The sequence below is a fragment of the Taurulus bubalis genome, assembly GCF_910589615.1.
Source record: "Taurulus bubalis genome assembly, chromosome: 1".
Lineage (NCBI taxonomy): Eukaryota > Metazoa > Chordata > Actinopteri > Perciformes > Cottidae > Taurulus > Taurulus bubalis.
Genome location: NC_136589.1, coordinates 31387015 through 31413163, shown reverse-complemented (window position 1 = coordinate 31413163; position 26149 = coordinate 31387015). Strand labels below are relative to the sequence as shown.

Below are 26149 nucleotides of genomic sequence, written 5' to 3'. Positions count from 1 at the left end.
GATTTATTCTTTTAAGTTATTTATCAAGCCAAAAAGCCAAGCATTCACAGGTTCCAGCTTATGAGAGGAGTTGCTGCTTTTCTTGGCTGTATGCATTTCTAAATACATTTGGGTTTTGAAGTGCTGGTCAAATGAAACAAGCAAAAACAATATTAGATGATTCTCTTCTTATGTTTTTGGCCATTTGAGGACAGCTGGAGGTTTGGCTCACCTGACTAATGCAAGTCAAATATGTATTTTCCTTTGACCTCTGATCTTGGTGCAGTGCAGAGTAGAGTTGTATTAACCGTCTAGCTGAAAACAGCTGCCTGCTGTAGCTGGATACATAGTTGATGTGGTGAAAGTGAACCAAAACTGTAATATTTGAGCCATAAACCCAAACAATGAGTTAAAAGACGCTAAGAAGATTTGTAGAACTGAGGGGAACCGCAGAGTTGGATGATAATTCCCTGTGGGTTCGTCCCCACTGTACGAAAGTCATTTACATTACACACAGTTGTTTGAGCCATTGTTAAAATAGATATATTGGAGCGTGCAGATTTCTGAAGACATATCCCTGTGGTTTGGGAAGCTGTAATAGGCTTATTTAACTAGTTTTTGATATTTTACAATCAATTAAAGAAAAAATAAACAGTAGTTGCAGCCCTAAAATGAGTAGAATAGAATAGAATGGGTGAGAATGAAACTCAATCAGCTCCTACGGTGTTGTGTTTTCCCAAAGGAAACAGTTGGGCTGTTCCCTTCTCAATCAGGGCTCAGTGCGTGGTGACTGAGGGTGGGTCCTGAGTAGCAGAACTATATCATATCTAAGAGCTATCGATTGGCATAAATACAAAGTCTCTCTGGTGACCGGATGAATATTTAATAAGACACTGGATCTGAGGCCACTCTTTGTCTTTATAAGAAACACAACACACACACACACACACACACACACACACACACACACACACACACACACACACACACACACACACACACACACACACACACACACACACACACACACACACACACACATAACAAACTGTCCAGCATTATCAACTGTTACTTTGTAGATAATGCAAATTTTGAGTTACAACATAGTTTTTGTGACTAAACTTTTTTTTGCGCTTCTGTGTGTTTGCTTTGTGTGTAAGTGCATGCTTACGAGAGCACTGTCTCACTGCCTCAGCCTCCTTGTCCCTTTTTCATATCTATGGTAAATCATTAATCATAAGGGAACCAAGTCAAGTAACACATTTCCCATGGGGCACACAGGGAGTAGCTTGAGAAAAAAAGAGAGAGGGAGAGAAAAGGAGTGAGCAGAACAGGAAACAGAAGGAAGGAGAAGGAAGCTCCACTGGAAGCAGCCAAGTTGCCATTCTTGCAGAAGGTTTTTGATCAGGCAGCTGTTCGGACGCCAGGCCTGGCATGGGGCGCCCTGTCTGTCCTCTAGCGCCCGGGTCCTTTTGTGCCTCTGGGCTGGCCGGCGCCCGGAGCCAGGACTCTCCGGATGAAACTCCCCGGAGAAAAGCTGCTTTTCCACCCTGCTCCTACAGCCCAGCCAACAGGAACACACACACACACACACACACACACACACACACACACACACACACACACACACACACACACACACACACACACTAGCATAGCTCATAGGCACCCATTACCTTGGAAGCTGACAGGAAGGAGGAAAGAGAGCAGAAACCCTTTGAGAATTATCACTCCCTTTCCATTCCTTTATTTCTTTCTCTCCCTTTTTCACCTCCACACACACACACACACACACACAGACAGACACACACACACACACACACACACACACACACACACACACACACACACACACACACCTCTTTTACAGTGTTCTTTCAGGTCTTTTGGGGATTGTGCTAGTGGACTTTGCTCCCCTATGATGAATGATTTGCCTAAAAATACTGTCTGCATGCGAGCAATGTCCAGGTGGAAGAACTTACCTCCACAGTGAGAAAACTCACTACTTTGAGGCCACTTTCCATTGCTCAATGCAGTAGGTTAACCACGGCGTACAACTTAAAGCGTGTGTACCTGTGAACGCGTGTGTGTGCGTTATAATTTACAGCCTTTCTGGGACGAGTGACGTGTAGCTTGATTAAATCCATGACCTTCACCACCAGCACAAGCAATCAGCTGCGAGCACACACAGTCACGCACATGCCGCATACTTAACACCTTCTTTCACACAAGCACTCAGCACACGAACATGCAATCAGCACCTGGCAGATTCTGTCGCATCATTGATCCAACCTACACACTCACACACACACACACACACACACACACACACACACACACACACACACACACACACACACACACACACACACACACACACACACTTATGCATACACACAAGGCACCTATAGAATTGCATTTAAGATACCCTCATTTTTCTTACACTGGGTTTTGTACACTGTAATACTATTTACCGCCGTCGCATAAAGGGGTTGCGAAGATGGGAATGCCAGGCCTATGAATGTATAAATAAATACATGTGTAATCTATATTCAGATTACCAAAGGGAAAGTCAGGAATTCCATTTTACTGCCTTGGATGCAAAAGGGAAATCATTCAAGTCCCCAATCTATTTCAGCGGACTGCTCCTATTGAGCGGAAGCACAGTTTTCCCTCCACACTTTTACGACTCCACATAATGACTAATATGCAGCCACTGAAACAGCCGGAGCAATAGTAATATTATGTTATTGGGACTATTGCTGTGACTGCAGCTGTGTATTTTTGTTTCCCCGGTTGCCTGAAGATCTAAACCTTATATAACAGAAATGCCAGTTGCTGTGCTATAGCACTGGGTTGTTGTACTGTACGGCCCTGTGGTTATCCAGGCCTTCAGCCCGATGTGAAAGGATCTCACGTCGACCTAATGTCACAATATATTAAATCAAACTGTTTTATTTGTCTTTGCCAAGGGTGCTGCACGGCACATCGTATGACCTATCAGTATCTGTCGTACCTTTGTGGAAGCATAACTCCTCATGCCATTTTGTGTTTTTGTACATTTTCTACTTGTTTGAGTATCCGCTTTCACTTATACTCGACTACTGTGCAAAATTGTTTTTATTCTTTTGGCATCATTGCATCAGTTGTGATTACATCACTCACCAAGTTGAGATCTGGGAAAAGTCAGACTGGGCAAGAAAAATTAGTCCAGGTTGTAAACAACGATTTTAATAGATTAATATTATTCAAACCCCTTTATTTAGAGTAAAAACTCATAAAGAATGCACCTGCACATTGACATTTAAAATTGGCAGTTTTGTCTGATCGTCTGACTGCATATTTGTGGCCTCGTGATGACTTTTTAGCAATGTTGCTGTGTTCACACAGCTCAGCAATTACTTGTGTGAGTATATTGGTACAGTGACGGACAGATCAAGACATTCAATTTACGGAAACTTGAATCATCCTATAAAAGCATTTCTGGCACGAATTTTACAGACTTCAACAGTGCATGAAAAAGTTAAAATGTCTGAAAGGGTGTTTGTCTGTCTTCTCACTCCAGCATGCAGGCCTGGTACCTACAAAGCTTCAGCCACAGATGCCTACTGCACCAAATGTCCTCCTCACAGCTCGTCCCCGCAGGAACAAGCCGTCGAGTGTGTTTGCGAGAAGGGTTTCTATCGTACTGAGACAGACCCACGCTCCATGGCCTGCACACGTGAGTGATACCATTTTGTTTTCATATTCAGTGCTTTCACTGTAGTCAAATATTTCCATCTGGCTGTGTACTTTTTTATGTTATAAAATGGCATGACGTAACAATGATTGGCTTACATTTCATTTAATTAGTTTGCAATGTATTCCTCTAAAAATGTGCATTGCGTGGCTGCTTTCCATTTATATCTATAATCCCTCCATGCATTTTCCTCCAACTCGGCTGCTATTGTTTTACACAATACTAGAGATACATACATGCATACAATACAACACACACACACACACACACACACACACACACACACACACACACACACACACACACACACACACACACACACACACACACACACGTCTGTTAGCTGTGTGGTTAAGGACCACAGATATCTCAGATGAGAACACTGGTATATGTGTTACTCTGATAGAAATCTGATGATGTTTCTTATTCTTTGTCTGCTTCTCATTCACCCACACCCCCCTCCAACCCCCCGCCAACACACACACACACACAGACCCAGACACACAAACAGAGCCAGGGGGATCGGACCAAATCCTCATGAACAGTGACAGAGGAGAATAGAAAGGATGAAGAGGGAAGATTGAGCGAAAGAGAGAGACAGAGCCGGATGGATTGAGCTGGACGGAGGGATGTGGGGGTGGGAAAGGACAGTGCCATGCTGGGGCTGAACTAGATAAATATGGAGAAAAACAGACACACACACACACACACACACACACACACACACACACACACACACACACAAACCCATTATCAGGTTATGGTAGATTACACTCATTAATCGTTGTAGCAGGTGAGATGTGTGACGGTTGGTGTTATCAGCTGGAAATGAGTAACGGTTCGTTCAAATACGTTCGGGCACACACACATACATGCCCGGCTGCGGAGAGGATGGAGAGGGGGACAATGTGAAAATAAGGAGAAAAAGGTGATGAAAGAATTAGTCACGGCCCGGGGCGACATGGAGAATGTCACTTAAGACACAGGCAAAGAATAGAACAGCGGGGGAAATAATGGACTATCAGAGGCGTATCATCTAAATTTCATAAAAGGCTGATCAAAAGATGAGATGATGGACAGTTAAGTGTGGCCTAGGGAAGAGGGGGGATGGAGAAAAGAAAAAGACAGCACACCCTTACAGGAGATTCATGACCATCAGGCTCAATTATCCATAGCACGGCCTCCTCCTCCCCCCCGCCTAGCTTTCCTCCCATCCCTCCTCATTTCTGAGAGGTTCGCCACTGGGAAGGCTAATCAGGAAAGTCCCAGGCTCTGCCGGCGGCCCCCTGGGGCTCACTGCTCGACAAGGACCTGATGAGATGTCAGGCTAACGGTCATCTACTGACACATTTCCATACGGTTGAGATACCTGCACCGTGCTGTGCAGCGAGCAACCACAATCAGTGGTTTCCATGAGACTGGTTCCCACAAACAGGAACACAGCAAATGCTTCCCTTGATGATGAGTTGGAGGTGTGTGGTTCAGGGAGGGTCAAATGTCTACTATCTACATGGGAGTGTTCACAATAAAATGAAATATATAAAGTCACATCCACGAGAATCTGATCTCTCAGGTTTATTTGGAGACAAAATGCCCCCGAGTGTGTTTGTTAAAACATCAGTATGTTGCTTCAACTGCGACAAAACCATTAAAAATATTATTCACTGACAGTATATCTACACTTAACGTGTTAACATGTACACGCTCCATCTAAAGGTGTATCACTCCCTCTTTGAGAATGATTACTGACACACTTTTCGGACCCTAACTGTGTGGTACACTAATCATTTCAGGTGACGTTCAGAGTAAAATTAACCGTTCTAAATCATTAAATGTACCTGACTCATGAGGAAATTATTCCAGGCACTTTCTATAGATCATCGTCCACGTACTAATGATTGTCTGCAGTGCAGCCCTGAAGAGTATCAGTGAACTTCACATGATTAAACCCTCCCTACGGTTGAGCGCCAAGTATTTAACATCATCTGAATTCTCTTTAAAGATGGATTCAAACTTCGGAAGTGTAATAAGTTCTCATACCGTCTCATTTACAATCAGCCAAGGCCTCTTAATCACAGTGCGTTCCATAGCTATTCATTAACAAAGCGCTTAGTGTCCACCCTCTGGCTGGAGACAGTTAATTCATTTTTAATTCAATCAATGTGAATTCTGTTCTTAATAGGAACTGCAATACATTTAGTAATATACATGAAGACGATGCACGTTTAGCGAATGTATGCTAGGACTTGAGCTGGCACTGACAAGGGTTGGGAAATGCATAGACTGCAACTCGTTCGGGTTCTACCATGCAGCTCACCCAGTGCATGCTGGGATGGCACAAACAACATATCTGGTTCTGCTGAATCTAAACTGTAAATAATATTAAAAATATATGAAATGAATGTCGGTCTGTTCTCTTGCCTCAGGTCCTCCATCTGCTCCAGAGAACCCCATCTCCACGGTGAATGAAACCTGCATCACCTTGGAGTGGTCGCCACCCAGAGACACAGGAGGCCGAGGGGACATCACCTACAGCCTACATTGCAGGAAATGCTCCGGTGACGGCAGGAAGTGCACACCGTGCGGGAGCAGCATCCATTTTGTTCCTAGACAGTTCGGCCTCTCATCAGCCACCGTGCTGGTCACCGACCTGCAGCCGGACTCAAATTACAGCTTCACTGTTGAGAGCCAGAATGGAGTGTCGGACTTAAGTCCAACACCAAGAGGAACTGTAGTCATCAATGTCACGACATCACAGACAGGTGAGAACATACACGCATAATGTGTGCAATGTAAATTTAAAACGACTAAATACCCAAATTGAACAATAATAATACTTTCATTTTATTTAGCGCTTTTCTGAATACTCAAAGGCGCTTTACGTAGGACAGAGACAAACAGAACAAAACAAAAAAGACAAAGGAGCAAACAAAACAAATGAACAGAACAAAAGAAACCTGTGAAGCTGCAACGGAATGAGTCATGTAGTGGAGGATAGGGTGCAGGGGTTAGCACGTGAAGGCGAGTTTGAAGAGGTGGGTTTTGAGGGCTTGCTTAAATGAAGATAGGGTGGGAGCCTGACGGATGTGGATGGGGAGGGCGTTCCACAGGGGGGGTGCAGCAGCTGAGAAGCCCCTGTCACCCCAGGTCCGGCGCTTAGTCCTGATGATCTTCAGAATGTTCGCATCGGCGGACCTGAGGCAACGGGGTTGGGGCGTGGAGGGGGAGGAGGTCTGAAAGGTAGGGAGGGGCCAGGTTGTTTAGGGCTTTGTAAGTGGTGAGTAATATTTTAAAGTTTATCCTGTACTTACACATATCGCAGTTTATTGAGGATTTTGTTGGTTGAGACAAGTTTAGTATGAATATATTAGTATTATAGATAACATTATAATATTTATTATACAATGTTTAGTTATTTTAGTTTAGTTTAAACAAGAAGTTTTGACAATGACTGTCAAAACACCAGTATTCGGTGACACACACAGCTCTTTTACGGAATAATGTTTATGTGTGGCAGCGGGTTTTCAGATTTAAATTGCAGTAAAAACTTGAGAAGAAAGAATCCACGACTCCACTGCTATCCACTTTGAAAGAAAATGTAATCCTCTGGGAAGAACGTATTCATCAGCATGAGCTAGGAATATGATGCATCACAGAGAGTGGTATTTTTGTAAAAAATTGTCTCCTGATATCAGTCTGCTCACAAATAGTACCAGGCTTTTACATGGCAACTGTAAAATCACTGCTGTGTGGCACTCTGATGCCACAAAATGACACCTCTGTAGCTCTGCCTTCAAATATACAATCATGTGTGCATCTTTCACAGTGTGGGACTATGGAAAATTGGTGTAAGAGAAGTGTGTATGACAGGGAGGTGATGATTAATAGGCCTCGTACTATGGATGTGTAGTAACGGAGAGGGCGGGGGGCAACCCACATGAGCATGTGCACCAATATGAAAAGGCTTGGTGGGAGGTTGTAGGGTCTGTGGTTAAGAACACCATACACACGAATGTCACACATACACACATTGCAGAAGGCTGTAATCACACATGTATAAAACTGTAAGTTCTCTCTCTCTCTCTTTCTCTCTCTCTCTCTCTCTCATTAGAAAAATTACATCACAAGAACTTCCAATATGGGTCTTCTCGTTATAGCGCAGTCGGTATTATCCATCTGAAATCTCTCTCTCCTCTCCCACACAGCCCGCTCCCTTCTCACACTTTTTTTTCTCATCTTGCTGAACTTTACTCTCTCTTTGTTGCTAATGCTTTTTTCTCTCTGGTTCTTTGCTTTCTACAGTGAGCGTTGTGTTGAAGGAGAGGCGGAGCAAGGACAGTGTGACTTTGGCCTGGCAGGGTCCAGAGAGACCCAATGGAGCGATAGTGGAGTATGAGGTCATCTACTATGAGAAGGTGAAAGAGATGCACACGCGCACATTTTTTAAAGAGGCACTCTACCAATTTCACGCATGAAGATCAGTTTACTTGTTTTGTCAGAATTGTAACAGAAAGCCGGCGTTATACGCTGAAGGGGTGGAACAATTTCAAAGTTACGGTTTGATTTTGTGAGGTATTTGCATTTAGCAGACAAACATTTCCACCTTTTCCAGTCTTTGTGTTTAGCTAAGCTAACCGGCTGCTAGCTGTAGCTTCATATATATCTTACAAATATGAGAGTTGTATCAATCTTCTCATTTCTCATCTAACTCTCAGCAAGGAAACAAATCAGTACATTTCCAAAAATGCCAAACTATTCCTTTAAATGCAATGCAAATGTTCTACAACCTGTTTCTCTCCCCTCTTGTCCTTTTCATCTACATGTCGTCTAGGCTAGGTTATGGGTTTAGCTGTAGGCTCGTCTGTAATGACTTGTTCATCACAAACATCTCTATCCCTACATGTCTCCCTTACTGCTCACACCAAGCCAATTAGTCATACATCTGTCAAACAAACCTCGTAAAACAAGGCCAAGGTGATGAAATTAAGCCTCTCTCTGTGTGTGTGTGTGTGTGTGTGTGTGTGTGTGTGTGTGTGTGTGTGTGTGTGTGTGTGTGTGTGTGCGCGCGCGCGTGCGTGCGTGCGTGTGTGTGTGTGTGTGTGTGTATGTTGGCAGGCATTAGCAGTAAAATAGTGTTAATCCTTGTTGTAGAGTGTCTTCCATTAGGTAGAGTATCAGCCTCTCTGCAGGGAATCAGCTTACTGACAGACACACTTATTCTTTATTCATCCTCCTACATATACATTTTTAAGTGCTTGCACACGCACACGCAACCACACACCCACACACATAGGACAACAAGATAGTCGAGTATTGAAGCGAAGCGGGACTTGAGTAACCACAAGTGTAAAGGAGATAAGATTTGGGACTTGACAGATGCTCATGTATAAATCCGACCAAATGGTTCAATGATGAACAAATGAAAACTTAGTGAGGTGTACAGTACGTAGCCCCTGGAGACATTTAAATTAAACTATTTAAGGTTTCTATTATTTTCAGACTTTCTTGTTTTTTTTCCGTCCCTCTCGATACCACGCTCCATTGCTCTTTATATAACCCTTTAGAATATATCTATAAATTCAGCCCGTACATTATTCTCTGTCACTTAATATTATCCACTGAATTTAATATTAAATTCCCTCCTTTTGCTTTTTCTTCCACTACAGAATCAGCGGGAGCAGAACTACACAGTCTTGAAGACTCGCTCCAACATGATGACAGTGGAAGGGCTTAAGCCAGGGACCACCTACGTGTTCAGGGTCAGGGCCCGGACCGATGGGGGCTATGGGAGCTATGGTGGAGAGATTGAATTGGAAACCAGCCATGAAGGTAAAGGGATGAATAATACATATTCTCCTCTTTTAAAAATGTCCCTGTGCTTTTCAGCTGAAAGTGGGAGTAGCTGAAAATAGCTACCTGCCTGTCTCGAAAAACAATCCACATCACATAATTAGAGGTAAATGGTAAACATGAGGAAGCACAAAGATTAACCGCAGAGCAGAGAGTACTGGTATATTAAATCATATAACAGAACTGTAAGAGTCTGATTCAGCTCAGCTTCTGTTTAAGTCAATCCACCTGATGGTTATAAAATAACTCGCTTCATCCGAATGGCTTCTTCAGTTCTGTTGTCAGACAGAGAAACCGCAGTAGGTTGTCATCTACGTGTCTGAACCAGTGGCTTGAAAGTATCCTGGAGTACCTGTCAGGTCAAAAGGAGATAACCCAATTTCAGAACGAAGGAAAAAGAGTATTTGACAAGATAGTGAAGATTTGATTCAGACCAATGACTGGAGGAAAATAAAAATGGGTAGAAGAAGGTTGAATCATCACAAATGAACATGACTGGGCATCTGATTCCTATTTTTTGACTGGTTTTACTCCCCCCACCTGCAACTATACAGCAACACCAGTGATATGTGAGCTACTCTTTGTTTTCCTTTTTTTACGTCAAGGACACTGACTACTTACATTTAGAAATGTATTCCATACTTTTGGGAAAAAGGAGGAGAGACACAAAAGATAAATATATGCCAGCTTCGATCCAGGCCAGTGGGGCCACTCTTCAAACCGCTCGGGGTGTATGATGTATCTCTGTCGTGATGTGTTCAATCCCTCTGTCACTCTGTCCTTTTCTCCTTTGTTTGCTGTCATCCACTTTCATTATCGCTTCATTATGTGCTTTCGAATTCTGTGTTTTAGAGGCCTCTTCAAAGTGAACATTGATTCCCAGGCAGGCAGGCAGAGGGGTGATAAATCAGTTAATGCATAGATTGTCTGTGTGGCACACAGCGGCCACACATTAGCCTTTTGATCATTAAATAATCAATAAAAGTAGTTCAAAGTCCTGCAACAAACAGGAATGTGATGGTGAAAAAGTAACTCACGGAACTCAGGACACAGGTTGGGCATCACTGGTACGAAGCCGTTTCAGAACCTTCATACAGAAGGTTCATAGTCAAGTTCAGGGCTGTAAAACGAAGCAATCATATCAAGATTATCTAATCAGATCAATTATATTGATTGTTAAAGAAGTACACGGTACACACAGTACATGTAATAGGTGAACAATGCTTATCTTTGGCTGCCTAGGGGCATTCATTTGCCTCTCTAAAACACACACACACAGACACACACACAGACACACGTCTCTGCTCATGCTTAGCTAAGCCAGATAAATGGGGCATTTGTTTTGAGTAATGGCTCGATTGGTGTGGCGTAAAAATCAATGCATCTTTGCAGAAAGTTCTCTGCGGTAGCCTTGTTATGTGCAATGTTAACATATCCATTTGGACAGCGCGGCCGAATGGGAATGGCTTTCACGTCTCATACCCTCATAGGCGATGCAGAGAGGGAGAGCGCTTTTCATCAAGGACCTTACTTACTATTCCATCCACCTCCCTCGCTCTCTTTTTCAACCTCTGTCTTTTATCTCCTTTTCTAATGCTATCATATTTCATTCTCTCTCCCTCTTTCCCCGGCCACACTCACCTTGCTGTCCTTTTTACTCCTAGCCTAACTTCATCTTTTCTACCCTCACTTTCCTCCGGCAGAAAACATCCTCCTCTTCTTTCCATCCTCCATTATGCTTTTGTTTATTAATCCACTGTGCTCCCTTTGTCTCCTATATAGATGTTTTTGCTATCGGGGACCCTAACCAGTCCACCATTCTGGCTGTGTCCATCGCCGGAGGAATCATTCTCCTCATCTTCCTGGTGACTTGCTTCGTTGTCAGCGGAAGGTAGAGTAAAATAGAAAAGAAAAGAAAGAGACACTCTAAGCTTCTCCACACAAATATGAACTGCACGAGAGCATAGGGAAGCCAAAACAAAAAACAAAAACAAGGGTGTTTTTGAAGCATCTATGTTAATATTCTTTATTTGTATTATTATTAACAATTACCATGAAGAGAACAAAAACAACAAATTGCTCCATTTAATTAATAATATATCTTATTCCTCTGTTACCTTTATTGTTGTGCAAAAACTCAATACATATAGGGCAATGTAGTTTATTTGAGTCGGTCTCATACAGACTGTCCTGCTGCCGTAAATGCTCACTGGGGCATCACTGGTTCCCAATGGCCAGTATTTTTAGGGAATTACTTGGCATTTCCTAAAAATGAAAGTATATATTTATGGTCAAGGGGCCCCAGTTAGAAAGTGGAAAGTGCTGCTAGACGGACTAACAAATTGCTGGTTTTGACTTGTTGGCTTATTCATTTATTTGGTGTCATACCCTTTCTGCAAAGTCCTCATGGGTCGTTTTCAGGTTACGCCAATGACAGCTATAATCTCACATTACTAAATCACAAACAAAGAAGGCTTAAATTGGAGCTGACTGAACTTTTGGTGAAATCTCTCCATAGGAAACCAAAAGCTCATGTATGCACACATAATCTGCCACTAATCACATGCAGAGGGCCTTTCTGCTAATGTACACTGTAGATGAGCTTCCACGTACACACAAAGGTGAAGCCGAATCTCCCACTTGGTCTCACTTCATATCGCTCTGCCCCTCTCCGAGGGATTACACGTGTGGGTGCCAAAGCAGAGCATCCAACTTTGACATTTATACTGCTGCCAACGACTAAAGTAAAGGCTGTCTTATTGTGCATGTGAAGAGCATGGACTCTCTACGATCATTCTCTTTGAAGGTTAGGCTGTTGTTAATGCTCGGTCTCAAAGATGACCAACGAGGAGAAGGAGATGAGTGGGAGAAAGGGAAATATAAGAATGCCGATTGCTGAGAGGCGAGAAAGATGAAAGGATTGGAGTTCGGAGAGGGCTCTTTGGACGAAGAAGAAAGGGACAGCGTCAGCAGAGAGAAGAAAAAGGGATGACAGCATCTGTGATTTACTGTGCCTGTAACTAAATATTTATCCTCTAAGAGCTCCGCCCAGATTAGCTTCATGTTAAGAAATACGCACGCGCACACACAAACATGCACACACTAATGTACTAACAACATTAGTATTGATTCAGGTGATTGCTTATCAGGCTGAGTGCTCTATTCACTATTGACTAGGAGGGATGTAATCAGTGGAGACGGTCCTGCATGGCATGTACACACACACACACACACACACACACACACACACACACACACACACAGTGGGAACACATCAACTTTCTTTTTTAATCAGAGGGAAATAATGAGGTTGTGCGTGTAAGAATGAAAACAACCTGTTAAACATAGTGTGCTATCAACACACGCTTTGACACAAACGCACTCACAGTCAACTAATCAGGTTTCACAGGCTGGGCAGGTGTTAACTAGGTTTTACGGAAGGGTCGATGCACTGCCATGAATTTCAGGCGTCTCTCTCTTCCTCTTTACCTCACTCCGTCTTTATCTATCTCTCTTCTATTTGGAGGTGAGGACACTTGGGAGGGAGTAGTGTTGATTACTGCCTTCTATTAAACGACTTCTGTACATCTGTCGAAATGTGTGTGTACATGTGTATGAGGTGGAGTGGAGTTTGTGGCGAGGATCAAAGACGCATCACTAGAGAGACAAGAGCAGGAGAGAGAGGGGGATGGACAGAAGCAAGTTAAAGGAGAGGCACAAGTGGAAGAAGAAATGAGAGCGTATTATTTAGGTAGTGGGGATGATAGACTGCGGGCGGGGTGGGGGTAAATCTGAAGTATGGTTGTGCCACTGGAGAGCTACATCTTGAGATGGTGTAAAAGAGCAAAAGAGAGAGAGAGAAAGATGAGGAGGTGTGCGAGAGATGGAGAGAAAAAAGATTCATGGAGGGAGGAGGAGAGTCAGCGGCACACCGGGAAGAAGGAGAGAGGGGCATGGAGCAAAAGATGAAAGGTAGATTACAAGTGTATTTGAGAGAGGAGGGAGAGATGATGGGGAGGTGATTGCACTGTTAGATGCAATGGGAGTGTCATACTTCAGATTTTGGAAGAACTAAATCTCAAAAGAAGGATTGGGTTTCTCTCTTCTCTTGTGGCTCATACCACCCTCTTCATCTAGCAAACCTCCTGTCTCATCTGCCAATTAGTCCATTTCACTCGGTTCAGCACTCTCTCTGCTTTTCTTTTCATTTTGCTTCATCTCTGGCTCTCCCGCTTTCATTTCCTGCTCCGTTCTTAAAATTTACATTAGAACGAAACCCCCTCTGTACCGGTTTTAGCAAATACATCAGATTCTCAATATATGATGTAATTGCTGAGACCGGTACAATGTGGACGATTATTAAATCAGAATGGAAATGGAGAGTCAGCCAGGGTAAGGCCTCTTTCCCCCCCACCCCCTCTAAATGTCAGCTGTTTAAATCATTTCCCCAATAATCATTAGACTGGATAAGTGCTGGAGAGCTTTTTCTTCTTGTTTTGAAACTATTTCACCTATACTATCCCAAATCCTGACAACATTTTGAACACCCCGATGGAGATTTTTATCACTGAACTATAAAACGACAATGAATGCCGTACAGTCGCTCTGTCTTTTCTCCCTCACACACATTCTCCCTGCAGCCTTCCCAGGCAGGGTGCTGCACAGCTATGCCTCATAAACGGGCTGATTTGCAGGCCATTCTGCTCTGTCCTGTTCTCGTTTAATAAAGTGCTGTTATGCTATTGTTACCGCAGGAGGGAAAACATGAAAAAATGTCGAAAGCTTCTCAGACGCAGCACGGCGCTGACAAATCACACCAGTTATTGCTGTGCGCGTGCCATTATTGCTCTGCGAGTACATGCGCCCGAGTGTGTGTTTGTGTGTGATGTTGGTGCTTTTGTCCTCCTGAGGGTGCTTTGGCAGGCTGGCAGGTGCGAGCGATGGGAAGCAAGCAAGCGACTAGCATTGCTATGGACTCAGCAGATGGCCTTTCACTCAAAAAGCTTTCTCCTCTTTGGTCTTCACTTTCTCTCACTCCTTGTTAAACATGTTACAACTTCTGCCTCCAGCATCTGTGTGTGCGTGAGTGTGTGCGCCTCTATTTTGTCTGCAGTCTAATGATTCTCCAGCCTTGCAACCATCTCCTTTTCCGAATAGCTGCAGGCGTTGGTTGTACGCCAGATTCGGCGTCGTTTTTCTGTGTTCATGTTTTTAATGTGCGGTTTTGGTGAGAAGTCAGTGTGAAGTTGTTCCACCTATGTGGTCCCTTTTGGGTCTTTTTTAAGCAGTTATGTTGGCTATGTGTCTCAAAGTCTGCCTTTACCGAGTCATCTGTTGTCAGAGCTGGAGATATTCATCAGGGAGACATGGGCTGCAAACTGTTTGAAAATCTTAAAATAATAATAAGGGATTCATTGGATTTAGTGTGAAAGAAGAACAGTTATTTACTAAAGCCAGATATATTTTTTATTTTTTTATATTTTCCAACAGATTTATTTTTCCAACATAGGTAAGCTCAAACAGAAATCTGTTGATGGCTATCCTGCATAGTTCAGTTTCATCCACGACAAAAAGAAGAAAAAAACTTTCCAGAGGGCGATCCTACAAGCCTTCTTTCTTTAGATTTCTAAAGAAAAAAAAGTGCTTTTCTGAGGAGAATTTTGAGTAATAAAGAGTGAAAGGCCGAGAGCAAGGGCGCTATGCAGGGAAGTGATACGTAATTATAATGTGGCTGATTCTAGCAGAAAGACTTTTCTCAAATAAAGCGTTAACAGCTCTACCTCTTCAACACAATAGCATGTTCTGTTGATGTGCGTGTGTGTGCGCGTGAGATCTTTTACCTCCGCAGCATCTGTTGTAGTAGCCTGGGGTTATTCTTAAAATCTTAATGACATAAAAGAGGAGAGGAACAGTGAAAAAAAAGGAAGCATGCGGTAATGAAAACATGCTGTTGAGAGAGCGGAGTCAAGAGGTAGCGAGAGAAAGAGACTAGTGAGAAACTGAAGAGCACTAATTGAGTGTAAAACAGCACGAAAGTGTGTGTGTGTGTTTGTGTGTGTGTGTGTGTGTGTGTGTGTGTGTGTGTGTGTGTGTGTGTGTGTGTGTGTGTGTTTGTGTGTCGGTTTGTTTGGATTAAACAAAAGATATGAAAACCCCAAAGACGTGAGGGATTTTTTGCTTGGATGTGGGAAAGAATAAAAAAATTATAAATTGCTCAGTTTAGATCTACGAAATACAACAAAAACAGGAAATAAACTAGAAACAGCACTCAGTAGAGTGCAGATCTTTGACAGCTATATATGCAACAACTGCTGTAATGTCTGATTGAATGAATACAAACCAAAATTATTTTAACGCAACATTTCGACAGCAAGCGTGGCAGACGTGTTGTTTTACTTGCAGCTGTCTGCACCCGCTCCACGCAGACTCGAGTCAGCTGCGTCTTACGTGCGTTCCTGCAACCTGAAGTGTTTGTCAACGCTTCAAGTCAATACATCAGATTGATGCCATTAACAAAATCACAGAATAAATACATTTAGCTACATTTGCAACCTAATTCATTTGGAAACAAGAGTGCAAACTGAAGCGTGAAATGAAAAATACATTTTCCCAGTTTGAATCCTGTGTTAATTGTTCATTTATCTTCTGTAAAACTGTTTCACTGTGCATTTACAAAAAAATCGAATCGTCGATAGCCACACCAGTCATAGAAAACCATACTTCACTTTTTGTGGATCGTAGCAGCCGCTACATGGAGAGATAAGAAGAGATGTCCGACGGTGGCTGAGATTGTGGCTGAGATTAATTCAAGGGAAACTTTGCCTTAAAACTCAAAGCCCGCCTACTTTTTAGCAGCCCAATCAAATGCCAAGGATTTGCCTCAAATCCCTCTTGTTTCACTGTGAAATGCGTCGGCGTACAGAAGTTAAAGATGCTCTTAATCAACGGGAGTTCAAGAGTAGTGAGGAGTCAGCAGTCAATGATAAAATAAATGGGATAAAACAGTCAATAAAATATGTTTAATTGTCTTTTTAAAAGTGTGAATCTCTGACAAAGATAATGAAAATAAGGTACAGTAAAAGGCACATGTTATCCAACTGGTGGATCTGGTGGAGGTAGAAATCAGCCTAAGCATTCCCTTTCCTGTGGGTGCTGTTGGTCTGTTTGCTTGATAATAGCACTAATAACAATTTGGCAGCCAGGCCTGTGTTTCTGAAACAAAACAGGCCAGTACGGGGAGGTGCGCATGTACATATATGTGATACGGATGTGTGTGTGTGTACGTATATGTGATGAGGATGTGTGTGTACATATATGTGATGAGGATGTGTGTGTAGGTATATGTGATAAGGATGTGTGTGTACGTATATGCGATAAGGATGTTTGTGTGAAGGTATATGCGATGAGGATGTGTGTTTACATATATGCGATGAGGATGTGTGTGTATTGTCATTAGACAGATTTCTATGTGTGGATGCTGGTGCTTTCAATTAATGCAGCTAAGCTGTAGGGTGTAGCTGAATACAGCTTTGTTTGCAGAATGCCTCGAAAGTATCTTACAACCATTGCAATAATAGCAGCCAGTTGCCGCAAGTGCAAAACTATTTCACACAGGCATTATGCAAATGAGCAGATGTTGCAGTGGGATTGATCAAATGTCCCATTAACGTCAGACAAATTCAAAACTGCTTTCAGTTGGGGTTTTTAAAGTTTATAGTCCATTTAAATAAATTTGTTTCTTTCTCTCTCACTCACACACACACAAACACACACACACAAAAACACACACACACACACACACACACACACACACATGACCTAATCAATTTGTGTTTGTGTAGTAACATCATTAGGGGAATTAGTTTCACACTGATCTGTTCGCAAATATAGAAATACACTTCACCTAATGATACAGATGACATGCTACGTCTCTCACTCTTTTCTTTTCTCTCTCATTTGACCTTTTCACCAGGTTGTAAAAAATGTGGCTACATCACACCAATTACCAAAGACCTGCTCCAGACCTCACTGCTTCTCCCCATCTTTCCTTTCCTGTCCTATTACCACTCTCTTTAATGAGCAGGAGTGAAATAAAAAAAATTCTAAACAGGTTGTTAATGAAACATAGACAGATTTATTACTCATAGCTCTACAGTTAATCATTTCCCCTTCCTAATAATTATCCAGAGCTGAGTAAATCTTTTTACACTGTGGTCAGAGATTGCTGAGCCGGTGCCAGATATGTCCGAGAGAGAGAGAGAGAGAGAGAGAGAGAGAGAGAGAGAGAGAGAGAGAGAGGGGGGAGAGGGCTGCTTGTGTTCCTGAATCACCCAGACTTTTTTGTCAATTTGTTTTCTTTTTTTCATGCTGTTTTGACTCCTAATTAATTATCCACAATCATATTTTATGAACCTCATAGTTTATTAGCAGTGAACGTGCTTGTTTTTTTCTGGTTGGTGAGCGAGGCTTAATTTTGCTGTGAAACAATGAGTGAATTTAATCCATTGATTTCATTCCCAGTAATATTTTTTTATTTAATAGCTTGATATTAAATGGAATCACCATTATCATGAGTAATGATGAGAGCAGATACCCAGGGTTTGTCTGTGTGTGTGTTTGTGTGTGTGTGTGTGTGTGTGTGTGTGTGTGTGTGTGTGTGTGTGTGTGTGTGTGTGTGTATTTCTAATCGTGCCAGAGTGAGTGTGTGTTTGTGTGGAGGATATATGTGTCATTTCATTGTGTCATGCCGGAGGGGTGACTAATGATTTTTCTAGTCATTCTGATTAGCAGTGGGAAAATGATGTGGAAAGACAGGAAATGAAAGAAGGGAAGAGGGGAGAAGAGAGGAGAGAAGAGGAGAGCAGAGGTAGCATAGTATTTTTCTGTATGAATGATCACCTCTGACTCCTCTTTGTTTCGGAGTGTATCAATTTCTTCTCCCGGCCTCTAATCCTATAAAAAGGTGGCCAGCCATATAAAAAACTAAGCGATAGCACGCAGCTAAGAACTACACAGACTTTATTAGCTCCCTTCACGTCTCAGGCGAACATTAGTCCAAGGTTATTCACACTCATGAAGACAAACAGTCTCTATCTCTCTTATCTCTTGTCTCTCCTGTCACCGACACATCAGCGTCCACCCACAACTTAGTTCATCTTTGGCTGGTCGCTTTTGTCCCACTTTGTTTCAAGGTTCTTCCACCATCCATATTGACGTCCTCTCTTCAACTTTTCTCTGTCTTTTGTGAATTATAAAGCTTTTTTGTCCTGTACGGCCAAAGACCTCCCTTGTTTGATCTCCTCTTTGCATCCCTCTTTTTCTCCGTTCTCTCAATCTTCACTCTCTCCCCACACACACACACACACACACACACACACACACACACACACACACACACACACACACACACACACACACACACACGCACACAATTTCTCTGCTTCATACCCGCCTCTATACATTTGTCTTCTTTTACCCACTGATTCAGATAGATAAACTCTCGTGGCTCGGCAGGCACTTTTTGTGAGGGAAATGTAGTGAACTGCCGGTTGTTAAAGCTTTAAATATCAGAGAATACAGTAGCAGTACAGTTTGTGAGACGTAATGACCGCACTCCGAGAGCTTATTCTCTTAATTCCCCACTGCATTGTCATTGTCAGGCTTTAGCAGCCCCAGCAAACTGAAATGACAGCAGAATCACTGAGTTCTGGTTTTAATTATCAGAAGAAACACAAATCAGTGCAGCTGAGTGCGGTAGAGGCTATCTCGCACTCTTTATAGCCTGGAGTTAGACTGAGGGGGTAAAGGAAGCTTGAGGCTGAATAGACCAACAAATGAATACTTGGCATAAAAGTGACAATATCAGGGGGGAAAAGGAAGCAGCCTGCTTTGTCGCACTTTGAATAATGTTCTTGAAGGTTTACAAAATCAGGCTGATTCCCAATGTGTTTTCATACACAACATGGGCATCCTGCATTTGTTATTGCCACCAAATAACTGTATCTATCTCAAGACTCAAGGGTTTTATTTGCTACACAAATGGAAAGGTAATAAAAACCCAAAATATTTATATATGACTACAGAGGACAGAGTTCACTATGCTGATGGCCTGAGGAAAGATTGGTTAAATCTTTATATTGAAAAGATTATACTATGTATTCATTCTAAATTCACTCTTTTAGAAGGTAATATTGGTTTTAGAACCATAACCTGACAGAGAGACATTCTGAAGTCAGCCATTATCCTGTGTTCAAGTGAGTTGACCTCCATGTGCTCTGGGTTCTTCCCAGTGTCAAGTGGATGTTCAATTTGATTGAGTTTATTTATCTTCTGTTAGTCTTGTGATAGATTGGTGACCTGCCCAAAGTCTAGAATCCAGCTTCCAGGGTCTATATTAAAACAATGGCAGAATATGACGTGAATTTTAAGTTTATTTAAGGTTTATTTAAACCCTTTCCTCACATTCATGCTATATGTGGTTTACCACTGACCCAATTTACTGTTGCATCATGGTTTAGTCCAGTCTTTTTTCTCTCTCTTCCTCATTCTCAGGACATTCAGGACTGTCGACTAACGGTCTTGCTTTGTTATCTGCTCTTAATCTGTCCATCAGCTCTTGTATGGTTCATATGTTGCTTCTAAAACGTGTGGAAAACACCAACCGTGCCACATTCATCATTTTATCCAAAGTGGTTGGGTGGGGGCAGCGCTACTGTCGAGCCTGCCATTACTGAAAAAACAAAACCTGCGTGTTGCGATGACAAGGATGAAGTTAGCAGGTCATTTATCAGTAATCCTAACTGACCAAACTAAACAAAGAAAAATCCCTCACAGTAGTTTCACTGCTGGATTGGTCCGTGTCAGTTTGGCTGACCTTTCAACCGGATGTTGTGACGTCCCAGAAAGGGATTGACCTGGCTCATAAAGATACGGGTTGCCCTGCACTGAAATTATTAACTTCTCCTATTTACCATAAAGTCATATGTAAGAAATAAAAAAAAAGATGTACCAGCTGTAATTGGTAGTTCCTTTATCACATGTATTGTGTGCCTTCAGTGCATCTATGTTGCACATTCATTGCATTGAGTGTGCAAAAATACGACATGTGCACGGCCCCTTAACCTTTCTGATATACTCTCCTGCACAGGCAAGCTATGTGCTAAGTGTTGCTCTGTTCTTCTTCAGCCAATATGCAAGGTCTCCATCCCACCGAACTTTAATCAATTTCCTCTCCTGCACATGTAGCCAACGTCCCTATTGTTAAGATTTGAAATCTCCTCTTTGTTGACTCACTCCATCTCTATTTAGCACTCTTTCTTCTCATAATATGTCTACTCTCTCTTCCTTTTTATCCTCAGCTCCTGTTGTTGTAGCACACAACACTGCCCCATCCCTCTTTCTTTCCACTTCCCTTACGTTAACCTTTAAGTTTATATTCTTATATGGCTGCCTCCCGATCTCTCCTCACTCTCCCCCTCCATCTGATTGCTTGTTAGTTGGTATGCAGGCTTGGACCCCCATTGTGCGTTCTTGCCTGTCAGCACTCTCTTTTTCCATCTCCCTCTCCACCTCTCTTTGTTTCTCTTTCCAGCTCCCAGTGTCCACTCTTTCTATCAAAAAATAAATAAAAAAATAAAAAGAGAGCGGAGAACATTGGGGGGAGGATAAATGGAGGAAGAAAGGGAATATGTGTGTGGGATTGAAAAGGGGAATGTTTTTTCTTAAAGGAAGAATGTGACACCCCAGAGAGATAAAGGACAGGAAAACGAAAACAGGGGAGGGGCAATGGCTACGATAATATATGGATGAAGTTCTATGAAGGTGGGAGCGTGCTAGCAGAATGACAAATGGGTCTCGAGTGACAGAGTATTATATTAAAACGTAAATTGATATGCAAATGTAGAGTGTGTGGCTTTGGAGGACGGGGATAGCCTGTTGTCCTCACTGAAGTGGAACAGCGAGAGGCAGAGAGAAAGGTGAGAGCTCGGGTGTGATAGTGATATCGCAGTCCATTAAAGTGTGTGTTTTTGTGCGATTGGTCCAGGTGTGTGTACTTTAAATCTGCATGAATACACAGCTGTGTGTGTGTGGTTGCGTGTTTACTGTATGAAGCAGCAGAGTATGGTGTAATTAGATGGCAGCTAAATGGAACAACGACTTCTCCCACAGTGATAGATAGTGCTAACTTCAAACTGTAGTATCAAGAAGCGGCTGGTGGCGATGCGAGGAGGACTATCTCATTACAAAGTCTGTTCCAGCTCAGGGGTCTATGAATGCTCACAGTGCGAAGTGAAAACCTGTGGCATCCAAATCAATAGCAGACAACTAGCTCTTCAACAAGGCTATGTGGTCACAAACCACAAAAATTTTGGGCAAATGTAAATACAATCATATCAATAAGCAACTACAAAATATGCTTCCTACTAATTGCTTTGCAGAATTTGTTTTGGCGGAAACATGCAAGAAGTCGCCTGGATTAAAAGGATTGAGAATGTTTTTTTTTCAATCCAGGGAGATTATTGGTCAGTTGCATTAAATTGTAGATATTAAATAAAACACACACAGAGCCACAGCTGTCGGGGGACAACAAAAGCCACAGCCATGTCAAGTTCTGTGCCATGTTCGAGACTGCAGCACTAATGATTCATGACACTTCTAACTGAAGAGGAGAAATGAGTCGCTCTGTAATTACTATGGAAATGTGTTCATTTCCCATCAGACACACACACACACACTCAAATATGCAGCCATGCACCCGTGGAGACACACGCACACAGATACACATCCAGCAGTGAGGGGGAAGTGTTTTAGACGTTGGTTTTGCAGAACTAAACGTGTGTGTGTGTGTGTGTGTGTGTGTGTGTGTGTGTGTGTGTGTGTGTGTGTGTGTGTGTGTATGTGTGTGTGTGTGTGTGTGTGTGTGTGGTGGGGAGCAGACATAGGCCCCCACAGGATTATCACAGTTGGAGCAGAGGTGTGACCCATGTCCCCATTTCCCATATGCTCAAAACACATGCCCCAAAGCACTGTGTTTGTGTGTGAGAGTGTGTGTCAAGGGGGTAATGATAGTCCCTTGGTGTTTGACTGGCTTGAGCCCAGCTGATAACCAGGTGGGGCCCAGAGAACATTATGCTCCCTCCTCTTTATCCTCAAATACCAGCAACCAGTCTGTGTGTGTGTGTGTCTGTGTGTGTGTGTGTGTGTGTGTGTGTGTGTGTGTGTGTGTGTGTGTGTGTGTGTGTGTGCGTGTGTGTGTGTGGAGGAGGGGGGGGGGGGTTCCCAAGAGAGCCTATTGATGTCTGGGTTAGACCATGCATTCAGCTGTGTAAAATCAACAGGAGGATTAAAGACCAAATGACTGAGATTTGCTGAGTCTAGTGAAACCCCACCACCGTGTGTCTCACATTAATGTTTGACTCTATTTCTATTCCACTCTGTTTTTTACTTATTTATTATGTTTGTCTTTATCTTACTTTTCCTCACTCCCTTTTCTTTTTCAATTCCTTGCCATTTATTTCAGCCTCCCTCTTTTTTCTCTCTCCTCCTCCACTCTGCTTACTTAAATCACACAGGGTCCGTGCTGCTGATTCCCAGTTACTCTTGGCTCCAAGCCCAAATCAGTTCATCTTCATGATGGAAAGGCATGCCGACTGGTTGCTGCTTTAACAGTTGAGGAGGATTAGACAAGAAGGAAGCAGAGGAGAAGAGGCAGTAGTATTTATGTTATGTTTAGTACCTCGTTATATAAAACTGCTTTTACATTTGATGTTTTTCGTTCTAAAATGTTTGTGCTGAATTTAAAAGATCCGTAAATTTCTGAGACAGTGTTATGGAGGATCAGGGTTGTTAAACACTATTTCAGGCGGAAGCTGAACAAAGTGGAAAGAAATACACTGACACACACACACACACACACACACACACACACACACACACACACACACACACTAGCAGCATCCCCCCCATTGATGTCTGTAGAAACAGAGTAAGTTAAACACTTCCTCACAGCTGTTCGGCAGGATTGAGTTGATCAATTTGTCAATACTTTGTCTTGATCGTTGGACTGGCCCGCGCTGCAGGGTGTGTGCAGGGCGATGGGAAAAGGGCAAAGAGAGAGGTGTGTGTGTGTGTGTGTGTGTGTGTGTGTGTGTGTGTGTGTGTGTGTGTGTGTGTGTGTGTGTGTGAGACGCATGATCATATTGAAGGCCGTGACATCTATGACGACACACACACACACACACACACACACTCTCAGGCGGAATCGACATGCAGACGCAAAGAAGAGGAACAATTTGTTTCCTCCAAGCTAGTCTCAGAGGAGTGGATGTGTAAAGACAAAGGAAATATCTAGTTCACCGCTATTTGATGCGTAGTGCGGTTCTTGTGCAGTTCCTAGAAATTATTTAGATTTAACATCTGTGTGGAATTGCACATACACACTCAAGGGTATCTTCCATAGGTTTGCAATAAAGCCATATGGGTATCCGTGTGAGAGAAAAAACAATCTGTGCTGTGTATATACATCTACAGGATCATAATCCAGCTGTGCATTTCTCTTTTAGGCACTGTGGGTACATTAAAGCCAAGCAGGACCCCGATGAAGAGAAGATGCAGTTTCAACATGGCCGAGGTGGAGACACAGACACACACATACATGCTTGTATGTTTATTGCTGTCATAAATGTGCATGTTTCAGTGTCATTCCCTACTGCAATCATTAACATTCTAACATACAAACAATTGCATATTGTTTTTGTTTGTCGAACTCAATGATTTATTTTGAAACGTAGGTTTGTGCTTATGCAAGCAAGCTCACACCATTCTGCAATCAAATCACCTTATGGTTTACACAGTTGAAGACTGCAGGAGAAAAAACACTCCAAATTGACAATTGCTGCTGGTTCTTCACAGACATCAGTCGTACATTGCATACTTGCATAAACAGTCAGAGCTACAGTGAATATAGTTACTGTGTATGTACGTCGGTACGTCCCAAAGTTGTAGCATTCTCAGTTAAATACACCACACCGTTACACACTCTTGCACAAATGTTCGCTGGCAAAGTGTAGCTCCTTATGGGTTCCTGTTCAAAGTTATGAGTCATTTTAACACCATTGCTAACCAAGTAGTTATGTGTTTGATTATGTAAGAATTTGCAATGTCACTCAAACAAAGCACCGATGCTTAAGCTCCCATTTCAACATGCATTCACACTGCTGAAATGTCCAAGTAGAAATCAGTGTGGGTTCCTGTAGGAAACCACTTCCCAGTGGGATCAATACACTATTAATTTACATACAACGAGCAAATGCTGGTTATATCAGCACATTTAACTTCTATTTCTCTTCTTTATTTCTCATGCAGTCAAGCTGCCAGGCAGCAGGATCTACATCCATCCTCACACCTACGAAGACCCCAACCAGGCTGTCAGGGACTTTGCCAAAGAAATCGATGCGTCCAATATTCGCATCGAGAGAGTCATTGGAGCTGGTGAGTTGGCAGTAAAACAGCAGTCGACTATTTAGATATTTTCAAAAACAGTGAAATTTGAATGTGAATTCAAATTACTATCGTCTTTCTCTATGTGTGTAGGAGAATTTGGGGAGGTGTGCAGTGGTCGGCTGCGTGTTCAGGGTAAGAGGGAGATCTACGTGGCCATCAAGAGTCTGAAGGCGGGATACTCTGACAAACAGAGGAGGGACTTCCTGTCTGAGGCCTCCATCATGGGCCAGTTTGACCATCCGAACATCATCAGGCTGGAGGGTGTGGTGACAAGATGTGAGTGTAGCAACTCCCACACACTCCCCTTTCCATTCTCTCTAGCAAGTGAGTGTGTCTCTCACGTAGCCGATGGTAATGTAAATAAGAGCTAGCCCTTGACGAGATAAAAACTCAATTACCATGGCAACGCTTTGATGACACATGGCGGTGTGCAGGTGAATGCCGCCTGTCTGTCTCTCATGCAGCCACTTGTTTAATTCACAGACTGTGTTGGGCAATTAGAGCAACTTGGTCCATGTGTGTGAGATAGCCAATTTGTTTTGGCCGGGCCTCCCTCTCCCTCCCTCTCTCTCTCTCTACCCCTCTCCCTTTCTCTCTCCCTCCACCTCTCTCCCTCTCCGTCTCTCCCTCTCTGTGTGTATTTTGGACCTACAACCACACTAAAGGCACAACTTGCTCTGTAGTTTAGGCCGATGGTGTCCGTTGATGCAGTCGCCTGGAGCTCTTTACTTGACAGAGTTGTTTGAACAGCCAGAAAGAATGGAGGAAAGCCTGGTACTGCTTTTTATGACCAAACTGTTATCATAACCAAAATGCAAAGCTTTGTTTGTGTGGCTCAGTTCTCATACTTTGTTAAAAGGTCCAGCAGTGGTAAATGTTGCGTATTTATGTGTTAATGATCTGCAAAGCCAACTGTTAATGTTATATTTTATATTATAATCAACAGGCTGGTCAGGGGCTGTGTGGCAGTAAATTTAAAAAGTAATCTAATTTAAAATCTTCTGTAATCTCTTACTTTAAATGTCAAAATAGGTCATCACCAACACACACATCGTATATTGTATCCGTATTTGTATTGAT

At 42.7% G+C, this 26149-nt stretch overlaps 1 protein-coding gene across 1 annotated transcript in view; it reads left to right on the top strand.

The window, feature by feature from the left end:
- The window catches only part of epha4b (eph receptor A4b), a gene marked incomplete at both ends in the record, with an annotated part of 89211 nt that overhangs the window by 48809 nt on the left and 14253 nt on the right, over window positions 1-26149 (top strand). The window contains 8 exons of the mRNA XM_079224271.1: window positions 3545-3700; window positions 6145-6480; window positions 8021-8133; window positions 9385-9547; window positions 11351-11459; window positions 24130-24197; window positions 24932-25057; window positions 25160-25345. Of these exons, the coding sequence (XP_079080397.1) occupies window positions 3545-3700; window positions 6145-6480; window positions 8021-8133; window positions 9385-9547; window positions 11351-11459; window positions 24130-24197; window positions 24932-25057; window positions 25160-25345 (1257 nt within the window). The remainder of the gene's footprint in view (window positions 1-3544; window positions 3701-6144; window positions 6481-8020; window positions 8134-9384; window positions 9548-11350; window positions 11460-24129; window positions 24198-24931; window positions 25058-25159; window positions 25346-26149) is intronic.